Source organism: Pleurodeles waltl, chromosome 4_2, assembly GCF_031143425.1.
Source record: "Pleurodeles waltl isolate 20211129_DDA chromosome 4_2, aPleWal1.hap1.20221129, whole genome shotgun sequence".
Taxonomy (NCBI): domain Eukaryota; kingdom Metazoa; phylum Chordata; class Amphibia; order Caudata; family Salamandridae; genus Pleurodeles; species Pleurodeles waltl.
In genome coordinates, this window is record NC_090443.1 from 327367208 (window position 1) to 327390506 (window position 23299).

General features: G+C 47.6%; 1 protein-coding gene across 1 annotated transcript in view; it reads left to right on the forward strand.

The window, feature by feature from the left end:
- The window catches only part of DMC1 (DNA meiotic recombinase 1), a 1145966-nt gene that overhangs the window by 882313 nt on the left and 240354 nt on the right, over positions 1-23299 (forward strand). The window contains exon 11 of the mRNA XM_069233161.1: positions 20510-20626. Coding sequence (XP_069089262.1) covers positions 20510-20626 — 117 coding nt within the window. The remainder of the gene's footprint in view (positions 1-20509; positions 20627-23299) is intronic.

Sequence of the window (23299 nt, forward strand, 5' to 3'; positions counted from 1 at the left end):
CCTCCTTTGTTGACAGATCCTCCAGGGGTCTGTACACCAGAGGATGCCGCCATCTCATCACCTGCCTCAGCGGTTGTAGCCTATGGAGGAGAACGGTGAGCAGAAGATCATTTACCACATAGATAGCACAACTGTGTCTGAATTACTGTTGCAGGAGCAGTGTGGGAAATCGAGATTCAGTATGTGTGCCAATATATGCTGTGACGCAGTTAGGTGCCATGCCATGTGCTCCCCTGAAATGGTGTCTGCCTGACCTGTGAGGAGGGACAAGGTTAAATGAGGTAACTGCTCTGGCGTTGTGCAGTGTCGTGGTAGGTGGTCGAAGACCGCCGCGCAACTCCGCATTGGTCATCATAGGGCCCTATGGGTTCCAGGAGCCAATGGCGATGTATGCCGGCGGTGACGGTATGCACCTCTGCGGTAGTCACTGCCATTTTCTACCCATTAACTCACTTGATACCTGACCATCAGCAGGAGAGGACCTACACTGCAAGTGCTGCTGTGACCTGTGTCTGGAAGAGACAATGGCTCAAGTGTCTGGGGAAAGGGCCCCTGCCTTCACTGCAGAGGAGTTGGAGAAACTGGTGGATATGGTCCTCCCCCAGTGCACGCTACTTTGCGGTCCTACAGACAAACAGGTGAGTACACTGTGAGCATGATGCGTGGGCAATGCATGTGTTGAGTGGTGTGGATGTAAGCCACATGTTGGGGGGTGCTAATGCCTTCTGGCATGACTGCTGTATGAGAGGTGGTCAGTGTATGTGTGTCAGGGCATGGGTGGGAACTTGTGGGCAATGAGTATGACGGTCTGGACAGGTGAGTAATTACATTTTCCATTGTCTTTAGCCTCTAGGTCAGCGCCCACCAGAAGAAGGGTATTTGGCGTGCCATCGCCAAGGAGGTGCGGACCCTGGGGGTCTATCACAGATGGAGCACCCACTGCCGCAAGAGATGGGAGGACCTGCGCCGCTGGACCAAGAAGACAGGGGAGGCCCAGCTGGGGCTGGCCTCCCAACGTGGAAGGGGTGCCCGTCGCACCATGACCCCCTTGATGTTCCGCATCCTGGCGGTGGCCTATCCGGAGTTGGATGGGCACTTGTGAGCATCACAGCAGCCACAAGGGGGTGAGTACAGTTTCAGAAAGCTGACTTTGCGTGCTTTAGGAACTAGGGGCCAGATGTAGCAAAGGATTTGCGCCTCGCAAACGGCGAAAATCGCCGTTTGCGAGGCGCAAATGCCTCTTTGCTATGCAGAACTGCATATTGCGAGTCGGAACCGACTCGCAATATGCATTTCAGAATCGCAAATAGGAAGGGGTGTTCCCTTCCTATTTGCGATTCTGAGTGGTATGCAATACCATTTGCGACCGCCTACGCGGTCGCAAATGGTGTCGCAGTTACCATCCACTTCAAGTGGATGGTAACCCACTCGCAAATTGGAAGGTGTCCCCATGGGACCCCTTCCACTTTGTGAATGGACCCAAAACAATTTTTTCAGGGTAGGTAGTGGTCCAAGGGACCACTACCTGCCCTGAAAAAAAAACGAAACTAAAGGTTTCGTTTTTTTTTTTAAGTGCAGCTCGTTTTCCTTTAAGGAAAATGGGCTACACTTAAAAAAAAAAAAACTGCTTTATTGAAAGCAGTCACGAACATGGAGGTCTGCTGACGACAGCAGGCCTCCATGTTTGCGAGTGCCTATACTCGCTATGGGGCCGCAATTTGCGACCCACCTCATGAATATTGATGAGGTGGGTCATTGCGACTCCATAGCGAGTCGCAGTCGGTGTCTGAGACACCGTACTGCATACCAATTTGCGAGTTGCAAATTGCGAGTCGTATGGACTCGCACTTTGCAACTTGCAAATTTTTTATTTGCTACATCTGGCCCTAGATGGCTTGGGGCTGTGGGTGCCCCTAGGCCAGGGCAATCATGGCATGCCTTATTTGATGGCTCTGAAGCACCCCCACCCCAATGGTACAAGTGGCCAACTACTACTGGGCAGGTTCATGTGGGTGTCAGGTGTGCAAGTGCTGGCGTTAGGCATTGTACCCCATGGGCTGGTTACTACCTTAGTGAGTGGTTGGGCATGGCTTAGTGCATAGGGCAGCTCAGTGTGTGTTGTGTACTCCAACAGTAGTGGCGTTGCTGGCATTGATCTCTGTCTCTCCCCCCCTTCTTGTCTTGTCACCCTCTCCTTGTGTGCATTAGCATCATCTGGTGGAGGAGCAGAGGCACCGGCGACGGAGGGACCTGCATCCCACATGGCCCATGAGGGTGAATCCACGGAGGGTGAAGCCACCAGTGGACGGAGGGCGAGGGGAGCTCCACGACAGGAGGGGAGACCAGTGACAGCGACTCCTCCTCCGATGGAAGCTCACTGGCAGTGGCGGACACCTCTGTGCCCACCCCAACAACAGGTACAGCCGCCACCCCCCCCACCAGCACCGCCCTCCCAGCAGCCCCTCAGCTTCTTTCCCGTGCCCGCACAACCAGGAGGGTGGGCATCTCCTTTGCCCTAGGCACCTCAGGCCCTGCCCCAGTCAGCCCTGCTGCCCTCTGTGAGGAGGCTATAGACCTCCTGAGATCCCTCACTGTTGGGCTGTCAACCATTCTGAATGCCATCCAGGGTGTCGAGAGGCATTTGCAAGAAACAAATGCATACCTGGAGGGCATTCATTCTGGCATGGCGGCCCAACAGAGAGCATTTCAGGCTCTGGCCTCAGCACTGATGGCAGCCATTGTCCCTGTGTCCAGCCTCCCCCTTCCAATTTCCACTACCCAGACCCAATCCCCTCTACCTAAGCCTATCCCAAGCACACCTTCGGACCAGCATGCACACACATTAACACACAAAAGTGGCTCAGGAAAACATAAGCACCACACATCATCACACAGGCACTCACACAAGCACCATACCCATGCACACATACCAACATCCACTACCTCCACTGTGTCCTCCTCCTCCTCTTCCTCCACCTCCCTCCCAGTATTGTCTCCACTCACACCTACATGCACTACATCATCAGCCACTTCCTCCATCACCAGCACACCCATCACAACACACCCCTCATGAGCAATCACCACCCCCACAACCATGCACACGTCCCCTGTGTCCTCTTCCAGTGTGTCTTTGAGCCCTCCTCCCAAAGTACACAAATGCAGGCACACACTCACTCAACAGCCATCCACCTCCCAACAGCTTCCAGCCCAAGCACCTTCACCCAAACTCAGCAGATGTACACCTTCTACAACCACTACCTCTTCCTCCACTCCCACACCCCCTCCAACTTCCAGTCCCAGTGTGTCAAGAAACTTTTCCTAGCCAGCGTTGACCTCTTCTCTACAACTCCCCCCCGGTCCTTCTCCTAGCACCAGGATGTCTAGATCCCAGGCCAGCACCTCAGCCACCAAACTGGCATCCGCTGTGGTCCCTGCAAGCCTGGGAGGATCGAAGAGGGCACCCGTCAGGGGTGGCAGTCTGCCACTTACAGATGCCAAGGACCACCCGATTCCGCCACCGCAAGATTAAGAAGGGGCAGGCATGCAGCAGGAAAAAGTCGCACCACCCACCCAGCAATGCCTCATCCAAACCCAAAGAGGACACTGCCAAGGTCCCAGCAGCGACTACCAAGGTGGGGAAGGTACACAAAAGCAAGGGCAAGTCACCTCAGGGAACAAAGACTCATGGTGAGGGCCTGGTGACCACCATTTCCCCAGACAGACCGCAACCTGTACCACGGTCAGTACCGCCGCAATAACCGCCACCTGCACTGCCACCTGCACCACTGCTGCCACTACGGCAGTCACCAGCATCCTCCATAGTGATCAGCCATCCAAGGCTGATGGAGACAGCCTAGTGTCTCCCTCCACTACAACGGACACCGGCACCATGGGCAGCACCGGCAGCATCTTCGCCGCAGACACTGCCATCTGCACCGCCACGTGCCCAGTCGGTGCTGCTACATTGGACATCAGCAGCATTCCCAGTGGGCAGCCGTTCAAGGCTGCAGGTGACGTCCTGGACCCTGCACACACCACATGAGGCACCACCACCAGCATTGGCACTACCAGCAGTTTGCAGCCTAAGTTGCCGCAGGATGGAGTGTGGCTCTGCCTCCATGTAGTCTCATGCTACCTGTTTCATGCATATCTCGTGGCTCAGTCACCCAGGTGAGGGAATGGGAATTGCCACACCCCAGGTGCAGCATCACTGGGCACAATGCCCCCTCCAGAACCAGTGGAGAGATGCATCCACTCCCCCAATCTTTGGCAGGATGAAGCAGACTGGGCACAATGCCCCCTCCAGAACCAGTGGAGAGATGCATCCACTTCCCAATCCTTGGCAGGATTAAGCACACTGGGCACAATGCCCCCTCCAGAACCAGTGGAGAAGCCATCCACTTGAGAGACTTTGGCTTTGCACTCCCCAGGACCAAGCAGAGGGCAAACCACCCACTTGAGAGACTGTGGCTTTGCACTCCCCAGGACCAAGCAGTGGGCAAACCACCCACTTGAGAGACTGTGGCTTTACACTACCCAGGACCAAGCAGTGGGCATGGTGCCCCCTCGAGGAGCAGTGGCGTAGTACCATCTTCCGGCTGAGGTGCCCCCCCTTCCCTTCCCCCTGAGATGCCTGTGTTTTTTCGACCTGGTGCCCCTGCAGTGTTCTCTCTGTTTTGAGGCAGGTATCATATGTGGGCTTCGCCCCATGATTTTTGGGACCACTGGTTCAGGGACATTTATAAGGGACAGTGTAAGGCCTTCTGTACATAATGTAAATATTTGTATCTACTAATTTATTTATATTCGTTTGCTATATCTGCATGTTTCAAAATATCACTGTTTATACTCATTTTCTTTTGTCCTTGCGTTCTTCCAGGGGGCTACGGGGTGTAAATGTAATGTTGTTGGATGTGTTAGTGTGTATGGTGTTGTGGGTGAGGGTGGAGGGTGGGGGTGTTGCGTGGCATGTGTGTGTGTCACTTTCTTTTACTTCCCTCCGTCCCCTGTGTGCTAGGTGCAATACACACAGTCGCTGTCGCTGCCGCCTTCTTTCTACTTCCTGGTGTATTAGTAGATACACCAACATGGGCAGGACCTGCAATTTGGGCTCCATGGCATCCTGGTTCTTTGTGGAGTGTCAGAAGGTGAGTGGTTCCCCTTCAGTGTTCTGTTTCTGCCGTGCTTTTGATGTCGTTGGTACCTCCCTGGAAAAGCTGGCGGATTGGTGCCTTGTAATACGGTGGGCGGTACATTCTCTTCTGCCTGTCTGTTGGCGGTGACCACCGTGGTGTTTGTTGCTACCAGCGTGGCGGTCGGAGTGTTAAAGTGGCTGTCTATGTTGGCGGTTTCCGCCATGGTCGTAATCCCATTTTATTTACTGCCGGCCTGTTTGCGGTGTTACCGCCGCTTTAACACCGACCGCTAGGGTTGTAATGAGGGCCTATGTTTGATCATATGTTTAATAGGGTTATTTTCCCAAACAATGGAAATCGGCATCTATACTTCCTTTGAGAAACACTCAACATTACTCCCCATCGATCTTAACAGCTATCGGCCCATTTCCCGTCTACCTTTCCCAGCAAAAATTGTTGAAAAATGAATAAATCAACAATGAACAACTTTGCTAACTGGTAATAAATTGCTGGATACCACTCAAATATAATTCGCCAATAACCATATTACTGAAAATGCCCTTATCAAGACCACTCAAGAGATCGGAGAATCACTTGATCAAGGGGAAAGTGACGCTCTTATATTATTAGATCTCACAGCGTCCTTTGATACTGTTCACTAAGATCTCTTGATTGGTCTTCTACAAAACATCAGGGTTGGCGGACATGCTCTAGCCTTATTAAGCTCCTCCCTTCATGAACAGAAGTAATCAGTAGCACTCAACAAATTTACATCAGACTCCTTTTCTTTCCCCTGTGGGGTTCCCCAGGGATCAATGTTGAGTCCTACACTCTTCAATACTTGTGTCTCATGCTTGGCCAGGCTAATCAAATCATGTGGATTCTCACTCACATCCAACACCGACGACACAGATTGTGGTCTCTCTAAGAGTGAGCAAGATACCGGCATGAGATTTCTCGACTGTATGCGTGCTGTAAATGAGTGGATGGCTAATAACTGCCTGAAACTCGACTCGTCAAAAACTGAAGTCATTCTGTTCGGAAACTCAGCATCACTCTGGATCCCGTCTTGGTGGCCATCAGAGTTGGGATCTCTTCCCACTCCTGTGAAAAAGTTTCACAACCTGGGAGTAATGTTGGATGACAAACTCACCTTTGGATCCCGGGCCAATGCAGTCACCTCATGCTCTTTGTATACTTTGAGGACACTGGAAAAAGTCGTCCCTTTCCTTCCACCAGAGGTACATAAATAGTAGGGACCTCCATGGCCCTCTCAAAAATAGATTATTGCAAAGCTCTCTATTTGAACATGTAAAAGCAACATTTGAACAAACTACAAAGTCTCCAGAATACTGCTCCCTGAATGCCCCTGGGCATCCTTAAATTCCAGTCCGTCTCCTTTGGACTCAGACAGCTGCATTGGTTGCAGGTTAGACAAAGAGTCTCCTTTAAAGCTCTCCGCATCGCATTAAAGGCCCTGCATGGTAAAGGACCACACTATTTGAAGGAAAAGTTCCACTTTCACTCTCCGCAGAGGACTCTGAGATCCTCAAGGCCAAAAAATGATGCAATCTTTAGATTTAAGTTAGTTTCCTAGGACGGAAGAACTTGTGTTACCAGTGCCTCTAAAATGTGTAATTCCCCACACTTCCAGTTGAAAACTATAGATAATCTATTCCTTTTTAGGAAAACTATTAAAACCTGCCTTTTTAACTTGTAATTTCCATGTTCCAGGATGCAGTTCTCAGGTTACAGTCGGAACCTAGCGCCAAGACAACATCGAGTATACGTGTGCTTAATAAATTAATTTAACATAACATAAAGGAGGTGCTGGGGGCTGGAGGATATTTTTTTTAAATCACATTTATAAAAATGTATTTGATTCAATTAATCTAAAATTAGGTATGTCTAACACATCCCATTTTAAATACGTGCCGAATGGTGATTTGTTGTGTAAGTTGTTACACTGTGGTAAAGTAACTATATTACTCGATTCGTCTTTGAGAGGCAAACTGCAGCCATACCCGAATTATATAACAAATTAACAGAAAAGAGAACTACTTACCCAGATCGGCGGATAAATAGTCAAAACAGACTGGAGCACCGAATAGCACATATTAAATATGTACTATCCAATATTCACTGTTTCGTAACGCCAAAATACTTGACGGCCTTACAGTTTCAAACAATGTTTTACTTGTATATTTCCCAATCTAAATTAGCAAATGGGGAATGGGAGACCTTGACTTCTACCCAGGAGGTGAGGCCATGAACGCAGATAGAGTGCACGTTTGTAACATGTCAGTACTGAGACCACTGCTGGGACAATATCTTTAAAATCCTTAATTATATGACAGTGGGCTGTCACCACCCAGACCCCCTATCTTCTTTGGTAACACCGAGGACCCAACAATGCTGTAAACACTTAGTTAAGCTCACAACTTAATAGCAAAGGGATGAAGGGACAAATCGTCACCTTCCTTCTTTGAGCGAGGGAATCATTTTAGTGAGACCCATACGCTATACCTGCTTGGAGAAAGGGGTATAGGCAGTATGCAGATGATCTGAAAAGAATGTCATAGACTCAATGTAGAGTATACGTCTCTCCATGTTAATTGTTACAATACTGGGAACGCTGATTAGAACTGTATAGCTTGTAATTCTTCATGCATGGTGTGTGTGTGTGTGTGTGTGTGTGTGAGACTGTGTGCACGCATCTGTCTTGTTTTAGGTTTTCTCTTCCAGGGGATCCTCATCAATAGTCATAAACATTGAATATTCACGCCCTTGTGCGGGGACCCCGGAGCATATATAAAATATATACCTATAAAGTATGAAATATGCACGAAAAATATATATATAGCATTTTTAGTAGACATATCTTTCATACTAAACTCATATATACATGTGTAAAACAGCAATGCAGGCTATAATCATAAACAAGCTAAAATGCTTTATTTCTATGAAGTTTTTTTATTTTTTTTATTTTTTTTAATCATTATAAAAATTACAATAGAGAATAAATATCTACCCAAGCCGCCAAAACTGGGCTTAGGGAAATAAGCAGCCGCAATATCTAGAGAAAAAAGAGAAAAAACTACATTGAAAAACAATGGAGCATTCTTAGCCAATAGGCTGCATGCAGGTTAACACAGGAGAACCATAAAAACTTTGGCACCGTGCCTTTAAGACCCTGAGCACCTCCAGTATCCCACCATGCCTCAGGGGTGAAGGAAAGGTGACAGTTGGTTCACAATTAGGTCAGTTCTTTTTTCCGGCTTCTTCTGAGAGGATCCTGGAGCATTGAGCTCTCAGTTTTTCTGAGTTTTTCTCAGAAAAATACTTAAAAACTGAGTTTTTTCCTGTTTCACTCGACATCTAACACCTTTGTCTGAGTTTGGCAGTTTTTTCCTGAGAAAAATGCCTTCCCTTTTTGTCAAATGCCCTTCTTGTGGGAAGAAGAAGGCCCAGTCAGATCCACACTCTCTTTGTATTGTGTGCCTGCCTCAGAGTCACTGCCCTGACACTTGCAAACACTGCAAGAATATGTCAAAGAGGACTCTGAAGGACAGAGAAAAGATCAGACTTCATGGGCTTCACGAGAGGCAGAAAACATCATCCTCCTCGCTTCCCAGGCAGCCAACAGGCCACTCTCAGGAGAGAATGGCTAGGTCGACGTCAGCAGGTAGGAAAGTACCTGTTTGTTCCCCGTCGACGTAGTCGCTGCCACCATCTCACCGCCATAGATCGCCGTCGACGGCGACCCGCCCGACGTCGAAGGATACGGCGTTGAGAGAACATGGCCATCGCAGGGGCATATCTCCGTAGACGGCAGCCCGCCGATCGACGTCGAGCCATCACCGGCGTGCCCGTTCGCCGCCGAAGACCTCACGCCCCCGACGTCAAGAGACACGACGTCAAAATCGCCACGGCGGCAAGAGCGACATCCGCCGTCGGCCACCCACCGCTCAACGTCGAGGCACACGACGGCGAGTAGGTCAAGGTCCAGAGATCGCCGTTCGACGTCAAGACACTCTACGTCGAGGCACTCAACGTCGAGACACTCAACGTCGAGGCAAGAACAACCGGCGTGCCCTTCAGCGTCGGCATAGCCGTCGACGTCGACACAGGTTTTACCTGTCTCACAGGGAGTAGAACATCGTCCTCCAGCAGATAAGGCCGCGCCTTCTCCAGTGGTTTCCATACGGAGCGATTCATCTCGTTCGAGAGCGGCATCATCGGGGTATGTTTCACCCATCAACTTATCACCAAGACGGTTGGAGAGCCTTAATAGACCAGCGTCCTCCCCGGATTCACAGTACTCACGAATGTACTCTCCTACTGCCTCTCTCCCGAGAACACCATCACCGACAGCGCGGGCAGAACGGGCTCGTTCTGCTCCTCGCCAACCGACCACGAGGCCTGGGCGCTCTGTTACAGCGTCTCGCAGCAGGTCACGTTCCCAACGGCGATCTAGGTCACGATCACGACACAGAAGATCACCCTCTTGGTCGTCGTCAGGATCATCTGTCGGACGTTACTCCCCCACCCTAACAGATTCTCCAACAAAGAGAGCAGGCATCTAGACTCTCTGGGGAGAAAAATGTGCAGCACGGCGGCATCTGTAATGAAAGTCTCCAGCGCTTCTGCACTCCTGGGCAGGTATGACCGTTCTCTGTGGGACTCCCTCAACAGATTCACAGAGAAGTTGACCAGGGAAGACAGACAGGATTTTCAAGAGATCCTGCAAGAGGGATGTCTGGTATCTAACCAGGTCATCAGCGCAGCGGCAGATGGGGCAGACTTAGCTGCACATGGGTACGCACATGGAATCTGTGCAAGAAGGTCTTCCTGGCTGAGACTGACTGGTTTAAAACAGGAAGCACAATAGTGCATCCTAAATCTCCCATTCACCGGGAACTCGCTGTTTGGTACCCATGCGGATGAAGAAATGGCCTGCATGAAGACCGAGGTGGACACCATGAGGGCAGTAGGCCTGGAAAGGAAGAAAGATTTCAGGCGGAGGTATAGGCCTTATGACAGGCGCCCTTTCCAGCAGAGGGTTCAAACCCCTCACTGGTCCCAGAGGTCTCAGCAAAGGCAGGGACGCCCTCTTTTTCAGGCCCGAAAGGCCACAAGGGAACGAGGGTCAAGTAGACCTCAGCAGTCCACACTGAAAGCGCCGGCCAAACAATGAGATCTCGCTTCCCTCGACACTGTACACCACTCCGGTGGGGGGAAGTATCACAGGTTATCTTCACGAGTGGCACTCTATCACAAAAGACAAATGGGTGCTCAACATTGTCGAAAATGGCTACTCTCTTCTTTTCAGACAGCCTCCACCACACTTGCCACCAGCCAAATGCAATCCATCTCATCTCAGCCTGCTGCGCAAAGAGCCTCTCGCCCTCTTACAAAAGAAGGCAATAGAAAAGGTTCCACTTGCGCACAGAGGAAAGGGGGTTTACTCCCGTTATTTTCTGGTGGCGAAAAAAGGCCGAGAGGGCGTTTTCAGACCAATTCTGGACTTACGGCTGCTGAACAAGTACATAAGAAAACAGAAGTTCAGGATGCTAGCTCTTCACCAGATTTTCCCTCAGCTACATCAGGGAGACTGGATGTGCTCCATTGACCTGCAGGAGGCATATTTTCACATCCCAATAGCTCCCAAGCATCGGAAATTCTTGCGCTTCCAAATAGCCTTGCAGCACTATCAGTTCAGAGTACTACCATTCGGCCTGAAATCTGCCCTGCGTCTTCTCGAAATGTGTGGCAGTGGTAGCGGCACATCTTCGAAAACAAAAGATCTTCATTTACCCATACCTAGACGACTGGTTACTGAAAGCTTCCTCTCCGGATCAGGCGAGAAGCCATCGGGACATTGTGCTCAAGGTTTTCGAGTCTCTAGGCCTTCAAGTCAACTACCAAAAGTCCACCTTGGTTCCAACACAGAACCTTCACTACCTGGGAGCTATACTAAACACAGAGCTCCAAAGAGTGTATCCTTCGGAGGAACGACTATTATCAATAAACAGGAAGTGTCAAGACCTGTTAAAATCCGACGCACCTACGGCCCGTCAGGTGACATTGCTGCTGGGCTCCATGGCATCATGTATTTTCATTGTCCCAAATGCCAGGCTGCACATGAGGCCCCTCCAAGAGGCGTTGGAGAACAACTGGAGCCAAAGGACAGGTCGCTGGGAGGACAGAGTGTGGCTACCGATAGCGGCACTTCAGTCATTGCAATGGTGGATGCACAGACCTCACCTGTCAGTAGGTGCTCCGTTTCACCAGGTAATTCCATCCGACATTCTGGTAACGGATGCGTCTCTTCAGGGATGGGGGGCTCATCTGGGTCCCCTTCAAGCTCAGGGCCTGTGGTCAGACAAGGAAAAGAAGTACCACATCAATCTGCTGGAACTCAGAGCGGTCCATCTGGCTCTCAAGTCTTTTGCTCCATCGATTCAGGGGAAATCTCTACTAATACAAACGGACAATACAACCACAATGTATTATTTGAACAGACAGGGGGGAACGAGATCCCTACCCCTATCTCGAGAGTCCCAAACGATATGGCATTGGCTCCTGGCCAGAGGAATGTCACTTACAGCGGTTCACCTGCCAGGTCAACAAAACGTGGAAGCAGATTTCCTGAGCAGACACCTAGAGGACGCCCACGATTGGGTCCTACACGGCGAAGTCGTCGAAGACATCTTCGCTCAATGGGGTCGGCCTCAATTGGATCTCTTAGCAGACGAAGTAAACAAGAAATGCCCAGACTTCGCATCCAGGTTCTACCGTCCGGGATCTCGAGGGAATGCCCTGTTGATCGACTGGTCAGGGATATTTCTCTACGCCTTTCCACCAATTCCCCTCATACCGGCAGTGATCAACAAACTTTACAGGTCCAGCACCAGAATGATTCTCATAGCGCCACAATGGCCCCGTCAATTCTGGTACACAGATCTCCTCAACCTATCGGAAAAACCTCACAGGAGGCTGCCGTGCAGACCGGATCTTCTGAGCAGGATGGAGGGCAGGGTTCTGCATCCCAACCTACCCTCTCTGAGCTTGACAGCATGGCTCCTAAATTCCTGCAATATGGGCACCTAGGGCTCTCGCAGGAGTGCATGAACATCTTGAAAGAGTCCAAACGACCTTCCACGCGGCGTTCTTACGCTTTTAAGTGGAAGAGATTCTACATATGGTGCTGTCAACAAGGTCAGAATTCCATACGGGCTCAGGAGGATGTCATACTGTCTTACTTACTTCATCTGGCAAAGTCCGGTCTGCAGGTATCATCTATTAAGGTACATTTGTCTGCAATTACAGCCTATCGTAAGTCACCTACTCAGGAATCCTTCTTTACGAAACCAGTAGTCAAGGATTTCTTAGAAGGTTTGAAAAATGTTTTTCCGCCCATTCGGAGACCCTCTCCTCCATGGGAACTGAACATAGTATTGTCAAAACTTATGGGCCCTCCTTTCGAACCTATACACAAAGCCTCTTTGCAACACCTTACGTGGAAGACGGCTTTTTTAGTGGCAATTACTTCCGCGAGGAGGGTCAGTGAAATTCAGGCTTTGTCTTCCAAAGAACCGTACACAGTTTTTCACGACAATAGAGTGGTTCTGCGGACTCACCCATCATTTCTACCGAAGGTGGTGTCAGAATTCCACATCAATCAGACTATCTCTTTACCGACTTTCTTTCCCAATCCGGAGACTCCGGCGGAGAAAGCATTGCACTCCTTAGATTTTAAAAGAGTGCTGAAATTTTATTTGGATAAAACAAAATCGATTAGACATTCCAACCACTTGCTTGTAAATTATGGTCATTTAAGGACAGGAGAGGCAGCATCTAAACGAACGATATCAAGATGGATAGTTTCTTGTATTGTTAATGCTTACCAGTTGGCTAACAAACAACTACTAGCTAGGCCTAAAGCGCATTCCACAAGGGGAAAAGCGGCTACGGCTGCTCTCCTTAACAATGTTCCAATGTCTGAGATTTGTAACGCTGCTACATGGAAGTCTGTACATACATTTACTAGCCATTACTGTTTGGACTCAGATGCAAGAGCAGATGCCCAAGTGGGGCAGGCCTCTCTGAGAAATTTATTTGCATGATACATGTATATATTCCTGCACTTCTATTAGACAGTCCGCAGAGTTTAGGGATGGGTTTGCTAATCTATGCAATGTTTATGACTATTGATGAGGATCCCCTGGAAGAGAAGGATAAGTTACTTACCTGTAAATCCTAGTTCTCTTCCAGGGGTATCCTCATCAAAGTCATAAACAACCCACCCTCCTCCCCGGACGCACTTCTCCTAGAAGACTGTCTTTCGAATCAGTTTTCACAGATTGTCACCGTAAAAAAGTACTGACCTAACAGTGAACCAACTGTCACCTTTCCTTCACCCCTGAGGCATGGTGGGATACAGGAGGTGCTCAGGGTCTTAAAGGCACGGTGCCAAAGTTTTTATGGTTCTACCGTGTTAACCTGTATGCAGCCTATTGGCTAAGAATGCTCCATTGTTTTTCAATGTAGTTTTTTCTCTTTTTTCTCTAGATATTGCTGCTGCTTATTTCCCTAAGCCCAGTTTTGGGGGCTTGGGTAGATATTTATTCTCTATTGTAATTTTTATAGTGATTAAAAAAAAAAAAAACAACTTCATAGAAATAAAGCATTTTAGTTTGTTTATGATTATAGCCTGCATTGCTGTTTTACACATGTATATATGAGTTTAGTATGAAAGATATGTCTACTAAAAATGCTATATATATATTTTTCGTGCATATTTCATACTTTATAGGTATATATTTTCTCTCGTAGGGGATTTCCATGTATAGTCATATGCACTGAATAGTTCTGCGTGCCTGCGGGGACCCCGGAGCACTGATGTGAAGTATATTCTTAAGTGCAAATACCAGCCCTTTGAAAAAAGGTCTGTCAAAAAAACACTTAAGAATAACACTGTGCAGCCTATGTGAACAGCTACACAGGCCAAATTGTTAAAAAGAAAAACAGTTGTAATGTAAATTCACGTTTAAACATCTATTTATTATAGAAATGTAATAACAAATACATTCTCATATTCTATTTACACCTCTCATGAGAATAAAACAATGCAGGGCAGTGTAGCCCATAGGCTGCCATTATACAGAATGTAAATCAAGCTGTTCCTTTAAGAAAGTAAAGTCTTCCTGTTTCCCATCATGCACAGCAAAAGGCAGTTGCCTCAGTTCTTTTTTCCGGCTCCTTTCTGACAGGACCCTGAAGCATTGAGCTCTACCTCACAAAGCCTTTTTGTGACAGAAATTCATTCAAAATCTTTTGAATTTCAATTTCACTCGACGTTTTTAATATTGAGTGATCATTTCCTACTCTTTTCTGTTAAATTCTGACAGAATTTTGAGGTTTTTCTAGTTTAGAAATGCCTTCACTTTTTGATAAATGCCCTTCTTGTGGCAGAAAAAAGGCTAAAACAGATCCACATCGGGTCTGTATAATTTGCCTTCCATCCAGCCACAAACCGGAGTCGTGTGACATCTGTAAAACTTTCTCCAGAAGAACTCTTCGTGATAGGGAGAAAATCCGACTTCAGGCGAGAGGGGACAGGAGAAAAAGTGGTCATTCTACCACAGAGCGAGGAGAAGGTCAGTCTTCTACCAGGGCTCACCCTGTTTCCTCTATAACTCCTACCAGACCTGCTCAAAAACGGCATAGGTCTCCGACGACGTCGAGGGCATCGACGTCGAGACAGGGAACGGCGCCAACATGCTCGCCGTCGAGGAGTGGTTCACCGGCGAGGAAGAAGCATCGTTCGCCGTCGACAGCCATTTCGCCGTCGAGACGGCGTGGACGCTCGCCGTCGAGAGGATCTGGGTCGCCGTCGACACGGCGAGGACGATCCACGTCGAGGAGATCTGAGTCCGGCTCGCCGTCGACACGGCGAGGGCGATCGGAGTCGAGGGAGAGTGCTCGCCGTAGGAGACGTTCCACGTCACCACAACGACGTCGAGGGTCGTCGTCGAGAGGTTCTCAACGGCGAGAGTAATCGACGTCAAGAGGCACTCGCCGTCACCGCACTTCGACGTCGAGGAGTGTGTCGACGTCGAGGCGACAATCAAAGAGACCTAGAAGGGTTTATACCACATCGGAATCCTCGGCCTCACTCATCCTGCTTCCAGCGTCTCCACAGCCCTCTCCTCAACAGTCGCCGTTGCCGCAGACACCAGTAACACCTACGGCTCCTCTTCCGGCTCCTCCTTCAGAGTCTGTTCTGAGGACTCCAACGCGATCCATAAGGCATTCTGGACATTCCTCTAGACGTTCATCTTCCTCTCGGCACCACCGTCATGAGTCACGGCAGAGATCTCAACATTCACATCATAGACATTCTTCTTCGTCTACACGGGACTACTCTCCAACCCTATCGGACTCACTGTCCCCGAGAGTGTCCCCCATAGATGATGTGAATACATTCCAGGAGGTCTTAGTGCAAGGGGCGACCAAACTGAATATCCCGTTGGCGGTACCTTCCCCATTGACATCAGTAATCTTCGAGACCTTGCATCAGAGGACATCTTCGAGACCTTTGCTTTCACTTCCGGGTCTTATTGAACCGGCAATGGATATTTTTCTTACACCAGCCGCAACGAAGTCTGCTCCTTCCAGACTTATTAAGAAGTATCGTCCACCGGAACAAGATCCTCTATTTTTGAGGTCGGACCCAGTACCGGACTCAGTGGTTATAGTAGCGGCAAAGAAATTGCACTCTACATCACCGTCTTCATCCTCACCTCCGGATAAAGAGAGCAGAAAAATCGATGCTGCAGGCCGAAAAGTATGCTCTACTGCAGCCATCACAATGAAAGCAGCCAGCGCCACTGCTTTATGAGGGAGATACGATCGGGCTCTCTGGGACTCTATAATGCAGTTTGCGGAGCATCTTCCTAAGGACAAAAGGGAAGATTTCCTGGAGGTTGTGGGTGAGGGAGCCATGGTTTCTAACCAGGTAAAAAGTGCTGCGGCTGATTCTTCGGTACTATCCGCACATAACTATGCTCACGGAATAGCGCTAAGAAGACATGCATGGTTGCGATTAACATCTCTCAAACCAGAAGCACAGCAGAGAATACAGAATTTACCTTTCTCAGGCTTCACTTTGTTCGGCTCTCATGCCGATGACGAGATGGCCAGGATGAAGTCTGAGCTAGATACCCTAAAAGCGGTAGGCATGGAACGCCCGAAAGAACAACGAAAGGTATTCCGTCCATATCACCGAAGACTTTTCACCCACAGGTATCAGGCACCACACTGGATGTCTTCACGCCCCCAGCAGCAGCATCAAAGGGGCTTCTCCACACAACGAAGGTCGACAAGGGGTCGTTCAACACCTCAACCTCAGACAACTCGACAGGCTCCCGCGTCTAAGCCCTGAATCTTCGCTTCCCCCTCCTCCGTTATCCACTCCGGTAGGGGGAAGTATCTCAAATCATCTGGACGAGTGGCTACACATCACATCAGACGCCTGGGTATTGAATATTGTGAGACATGGTTACGCTCTCAGATTCACCAGTCCTCCACCATCTGTTCCACCCAAACCAGCCAGCCACCACCTCGAAGCTCTTCAGTTAGAAGTCATTATTCTATTACAAAAAAGAGCCATAGAACCCGTCCCGATCAGCCAGCAAGGGAAAGGGATTTATTCGAGGTATTTCCTTGTGCCAAAAAAAGACAAGCAAGAGTTTCGGCCCATTCTAGATCTAAGGACAGCAAACAAGTGGATTTGCAAAGAGAAATTCAGGATGCTATCCTTGCACCAAATTTACCCACATCTTCGTCAGGGCGACTGGCTCTGTGCGATAGACCTTTGCGACGCTTACTTTCGTATTCCGGTGACCAAGAAACATTTAAAATTCCTAAGGTTCACCGTCGGAAAACGTCATTACCAATTTGCGGTTCTACCCTTCGGCCTCAAATCAGCGCCGAGAACTTTTTCCAAATGCATGGCGGTGGTAGCCGCCCACTTGAGGAAACATCGAACATTTGTCTACCCCTATCTAGACGATTGGCTCATAAAGGCCTCCAGTTATCTAGAGGCGCAACAACATTTCGCACATGGAACATCTTCGAGTCCAAGGCAAGTGGTCACAGAGAGAGAGTCTCTATCATATCAACCTGCTGGAGCTTCGCGCAGTCCACCTTGCGCTCAAAGCCTTCCTTCCCTCTCTGAGAGCGGAAACTCTCCTTCTCCAGACGGACAACGTGGCCACTATGTACTACGTAAACAAACAAGGAGGCACCAGGTCCAGGAATTTATCCAGAGAGGCTCAGACAATCTGGCATTGGCTTCTAGCCAGGAACCTGTCGCTAGTGGCAACTCACCTGCCTGGCATCCAGAATGTTCAAGCGGATGCCCTCAGTCGCGTAATGGACGAGAACCACGAATGGGTGCTACACAACGACATCGTTCGTTCCATTTTCGCACTATGGGGTACCCCCTCTATAGACCTATTCGCAACCCCAGAAAACAAAAAATGCCAAAACTTCACCTCCAGATATTACCATCCAGGGACACTGGGGAATGCCCTGTGGATAAGCTGGTCAGGAGCATTTCTTTATGCCTTTCCACCGCTTCCCCTGATTCCGGCGGTCCTCCAGAAGTTATCCAATGCTCAGTCCAAAATGATCCTAATTGCTCCGGAATGGCCACGCCAATGGTGGTTTCCAGACCTTCTTCACCGGTCACTCAAACCACACATCAGGCTGCCTTATCGTCCGGACCTGCTCACAAAGTTCAGAGGGCAGATATCTCATCCCAACCTCTCATCGTTGAGTTTGGCAGCATGACTCCTGAGCTAGTGCAATATGGACACTTGAACCTACCTCAGGACTGTATGGAAATCCTGAAAGAAGCAAAGCGCCCTTCCACACGATCGGCTTATGCAAGCAAGTGGAAGAGATTCTGTGTGTGGTGTTTAGACAACAACATTGACCCGGTATCCTGTGGAGAGGAATCTATCCTGCCATACTTGCTAAGTTTGGCAAAATCGGGCTTACAACTGTCATCAATAAAGGTACACTTGGCGGCTGTAACGGCATACAGAAAGAGCCCTTCACAAACTTCCTTTTTTCGGATTCCAATTATTAAGGACTTCCTGGAAGGTTTAAAAAAGGTCTTTCCTCCCATTAGAAAGCCATCTCCTCCATGGGAACTGAATGTTGTCCTATCGCGTCTGATGCTACCTCCATTCGAGCCAATACATAAGGCATCACTTCAACATCTCACATGGAAAACTGCTTTTCTGGTGGCAATCACTTCAGCGCGTAGGGTCAGCGAAATCCAGGCCCTTTGCGCTCAAGAGCCCTACACGGTTTTTAATTCTGCGAAAGTGGTAATGAGGACTCATCCAAAATTTTTACCAAAAGTTGTCTCCGACTTTCATGTGAACCAAACCATTTCATTACCAACTTTCTTTCAAAATCCAACTACTCCTGCTGAGAGACCTCTGCACTCTCTGGATGTAAAGAGAGTTTTGAAATTTTACTTGGACAGGACAAAATGCTTACGTAAATCACAACAGCTCTTTGTTAACTATGGCCCAGTTAGAACAGGGTTGGGCACGTCTAAGCAATCTTTATCCAGGTGGATTGTTTCATGTATAATGTTATGTTATCAGTTAGCGAACAAATCCCTTGGTGGTAGGCCAATAGCCCACTCTACTAGAGGGAAGGCAGCTACTGCAGCCTTGATGAGAAATGTCCTTTTGGCAGAAATATGCAAGGCTGCCACTTGGAAGTCGGTCCATACCTTTACTCAGCATTACTGCCTTGATACAGACGCTAGGGCAGATGCACAGGTTGGACAGGCCTTGCTTAAGAATTTATTTGCATGACTCATGTTTTTTGTCAGTATTCTTCTGTCTACTCCACCGCGGTTATGGGGATGGGCTTGCTACTCTATTCAGTGCTTATGACTATACATGGAAATCCCCTACGAGAGAAGGAATGGTTTCTTACCTGTAACTCCAGTTCTCTCGTAGGGGTATTTCCATGATAGTCATAAGCAACCTTCCCTCCTCCCCGGTGGAGTTGACATAGAACAGGTTGCCATAAATATTATCGATGTTGGTACTCCAACAAATGTTTTGTTCCTTCATGTCAGGTTACAAGCCTTCAAAAAGAACTGAGGCAACTGCCTTTTGCTGTGCATGATGGGAAACAGGATGACTTTACTTTCTTAAAGGCACAGCTCTATTTACATTCTGTATAATGGCAGCCTATGGGCTACACTGCCCTGCATTGTTTTATTCTCATGAGAGGTGTAAATAGAATATGAAAATGTATTTGTTATTACATTTCTAGAATAAATAGATGTTTAAACGTGAATTTACATTACAACTGTTTTTCTTTTTAACAATTTGGCCTGTGTAGCTGTTCACATCGGTGCACAGTGTTATTCTTAAGTGTTTTTTTTGACAGACCTTTTTTCAAAGGGCTGGTATTTGCACTTAAGAATATACTTCACATCAGTGCTCCGGGGTCCCCGCAGGCGCGCGGAACTATTCAGTGCTTATGACTATCATGGAAATACCCCTACGAGAGAACTGGAGTTACAGGTAAGAAACCATTCCTTATATATGCTCCGGGGTCCCTGCACAAGGGCGGGAATATTCAATGTTTATGACTTTGATGAGGATACCCCTGGAAGAGAACTAGGATTTACAGGTAAGTAACTTATCCTTATCCTCCATGATACTTTCATTTTTTCCATTAACTTTTTTGTACAATATATCAGCAAATAAAAATAAGAAAAAAAAACAATAAAGGAGTTTGAAATGTTGAGAAAATTTCATAAAACATATATGAGGCATGGTATGGGAGAAGGTAATTATTTTAAGGCCCTCATTAAAAGTAGTATGGAAAATGGGCTCGATTTTCCCCACCCCCAGAGTTACCAATACCAGGAATCAGTAACTCAGGGCGTCGGCGAAATCCGCCCCTTTATGAGCTGGACCTTAATGTCCACTAACAAATTGGGAATTACTAGAGAAATTGGTAATTCCCAGCCAAGTTCTCCTGGTAATTCATCGTTTTCCTCATGACTTTCAGATAGAGACTTCGGCTGCGTTCACCAGTTTCATTTCGTGTGTGAAAGTCTAAAACATATAATTCCGATGGGACCAGCGACTGCTGTCAGGTAGTAAGGTCCTAAATCTATATATCCAGGCCTGAAACACCCACTGGAAAATGTGTGCCTTCAGACAGACATCCTCTTCCCCCAGGCTTCTGATGGTAGACCCAAAATAACCTTATGTCTCTGTACTTGCAAACAAGTCTGTTTCACCATCCTTTTCTTCCAGCTTTCAAACCGACCCAAAGAAGCCTATTGGCGGCCACATTCTTGCCCATGCTTCCACAACTCGGATCAGCCTGCGAAAAGGAAGAGGCGAGCTGCGCATCGCCAAGATTTACGACAGGTAAGTCTTGCAAAGAGCGAGGATTCCTTCCACTCTTTTCCTTATCTTCAATGTTAGTGTAAGGTAGTAAAAACCTCTCTAGAGCCGAGGTATGGGAGGGCAGAGAAGGTACATTCACCCATTATCTGAAGAAGTGAATCCCTGAAAGATGAGTCACGAGGCAACACGATTATGATCTTACGCAACCGAGGGAAAGGTAGTTTGCTTTTGAGAGGGCTCAATAGCAAAGTGTCAACTGTGATACCAAAAATGACGAAACAGCTAACAATTTTAAGCAATGCCATTCTTTTATTTGGCAAACAACACCACGGGCCACATCATGCGCATTGCAGCCTGTGTTGTGAGCTGTCAAATTAATTTCAAAACTTGTTGAAAAACCATGTGAACGTACTGAATTTCAGCATGCTGAAGGAAGGGTTCAAAACCTGGAACTCCATGGGCAGTTTTCTTTGCAATTACAGACAGTGTAGATTTTAAGTGAGCAGTTCCTGATACCCTATAGTAACGGTTCTATGTGCACCGGTTGACCTAATGTGACATTGTACATTTGGCTACCACCTTGCTTTTCTTGTCCCAATTGCAGGGGAATAACAAAACCTGATGGGCGCTGGTTTGCGTAAAAAAAATTACCGCCGGCTAACGCCATTCCTACGCACCAGGCAGGCGAATTATTTAAGGATTGACGTTAGCCGGCGCTGCGGGCTGGTCAGAGTAAAAAAAAAATGACTCTAACCAGGCAGCGCCGGGGTAGGAGAAAATGGAGGTTGTGCGTCAAAAAATGGTGGAAGTCAGGTTAGAGTAAGAAATCATGGCTCTAACCGGACTTGCGCCATTTATTTACGCACAACCCCCATTGAAACGACTCCTCTCTTAGCAAAGACAGGAGTCATGCCCCCCTGCCCAATGGCCATGCCCAGGGAACTTCTGTCTCCTGGGCATGGCCATTGGGCACAGTGGAATGTAGGGGGGCCAAAATAATACTTACCTCAACTTACCTGTACTTACCTGGGATGTGTCCCCCCATCCATGGGTGTCCTCCAGGGGTGGGTGGGAGTGGCAGGGGGTGTCCCTGGGGGCAGGGAAGGGCACCTGTGGACTTCTTCCATGGTCAGAGACCATGGACATGAGCCCACAGGTCCCTTAACGCCTGCACTCACCCAGGCGTTAAAAAACGGCGCACATCAGGCTGGGTGCCATTTTTTAAGGCCCGCCCCTCCTGTGCGTCAAAATGAAACAGGAGTATAAATAAGGCGCACATGCCTTAAAGTCATTTTTTGGACGGGAACGCCTACCTTGCATGTCATTAACACAAGGCGTTTTCCCGCAACCAGAAAATGACGCACACGGAGGAATTCTGATGTTTGCGGTGTCGGGCATCATAGTATAAATATGGTGCAAGGTTTGCGCCGAATGTGCGTCACAATTTTTGACGCACATTTGGCGCAAACAGAGTATAAATATGCCCCTGTATATTTTGAAAATTCCGTCAATTAATAAAATGCCTATATATTTTCTTGCTTGTTTGATGGACGAACATTGAAATTATAAATCTTAAAAATTCTGTTGAGTAACACTTATTATGTAAACTATGCTATTCATAACCTTCGTGTCAAGAGCAGATCATTTAACTGAAGCAGCAATCAGACCTATTCAAAGGAGCAGTCATATCGACGCTACAGCCATAACTGCATAACAACTAAAGCAACTTAAGGTCTAAATTAGAATTGAGATTGATATAAAATAAACTGATAGACAAACCGATATACACAAGAACTGCCAATTGTGTATGTTCATTATCTGTGCTCAGTATAAAACCATTCTTGATGTGTGTCATGAGGATTTAGGAGTACACAAAATATGACTTAGTATCACTGTTGGTTTCTAATGCAAGCTCCAGCAGAAATAAACTGTTAAATTATCCTCATGCCACACACTTTCCCTCTCGGGTTGTGCAAGATATATAACACTCTACAATGTGTAAAATTAACTGCGCAAGCAAATTCAAATTCCACTCTGATTCTATCAGTAAGAAGGACAAAAAAGGTAAGGAAACCAGGCTGAGAATGAAAACAGCTTGGGTTCTTTGGAACATTGCTGTTTGTCTATTTTTATTTATTATGGAGTGTGAACAGTGATAAATACAACAAGATTCAAGGTGTATTGCAAAAAAGTGCAAATAACGCAGCAATATAGAATAAAACGAGCTATATCAGCAAGTACCTAAACCAGCACAGAAACTATACTAACCATAGTTGGCGAAGCAAAGGAAAAAGTGAAAATACTTTGAAAGTGTATGATAAAACGATCACAAGCCCAGCAGTATAAACAATTTAAGCCAGCTTGGTAAAAGTTATTCAGTATTAGGTCTTTCATAGATTCACATGCTTGAAATCCCAGTCGAAGTGGGAATCCCACGGTACCACAGTAAACCAGTATCTAACACTATCATAGGCCATAATGGCACTACGCCCTCAGTTTAATAGCTGATCCTTGTCCTTGTTAAAAAAGGACCAAACTGAAATAATGACCAGTCAGATGTAAGTACCCCATAGAACCCTCCAGAGAGAGGTAAAATCCCTCAGCTTTTCACCACACATTGTCAGAAGATTACCCATGAAATCAAACTTCCACAAGAGCAGATGCCTTTTAACCAACTCTCTCCAACAGATACGT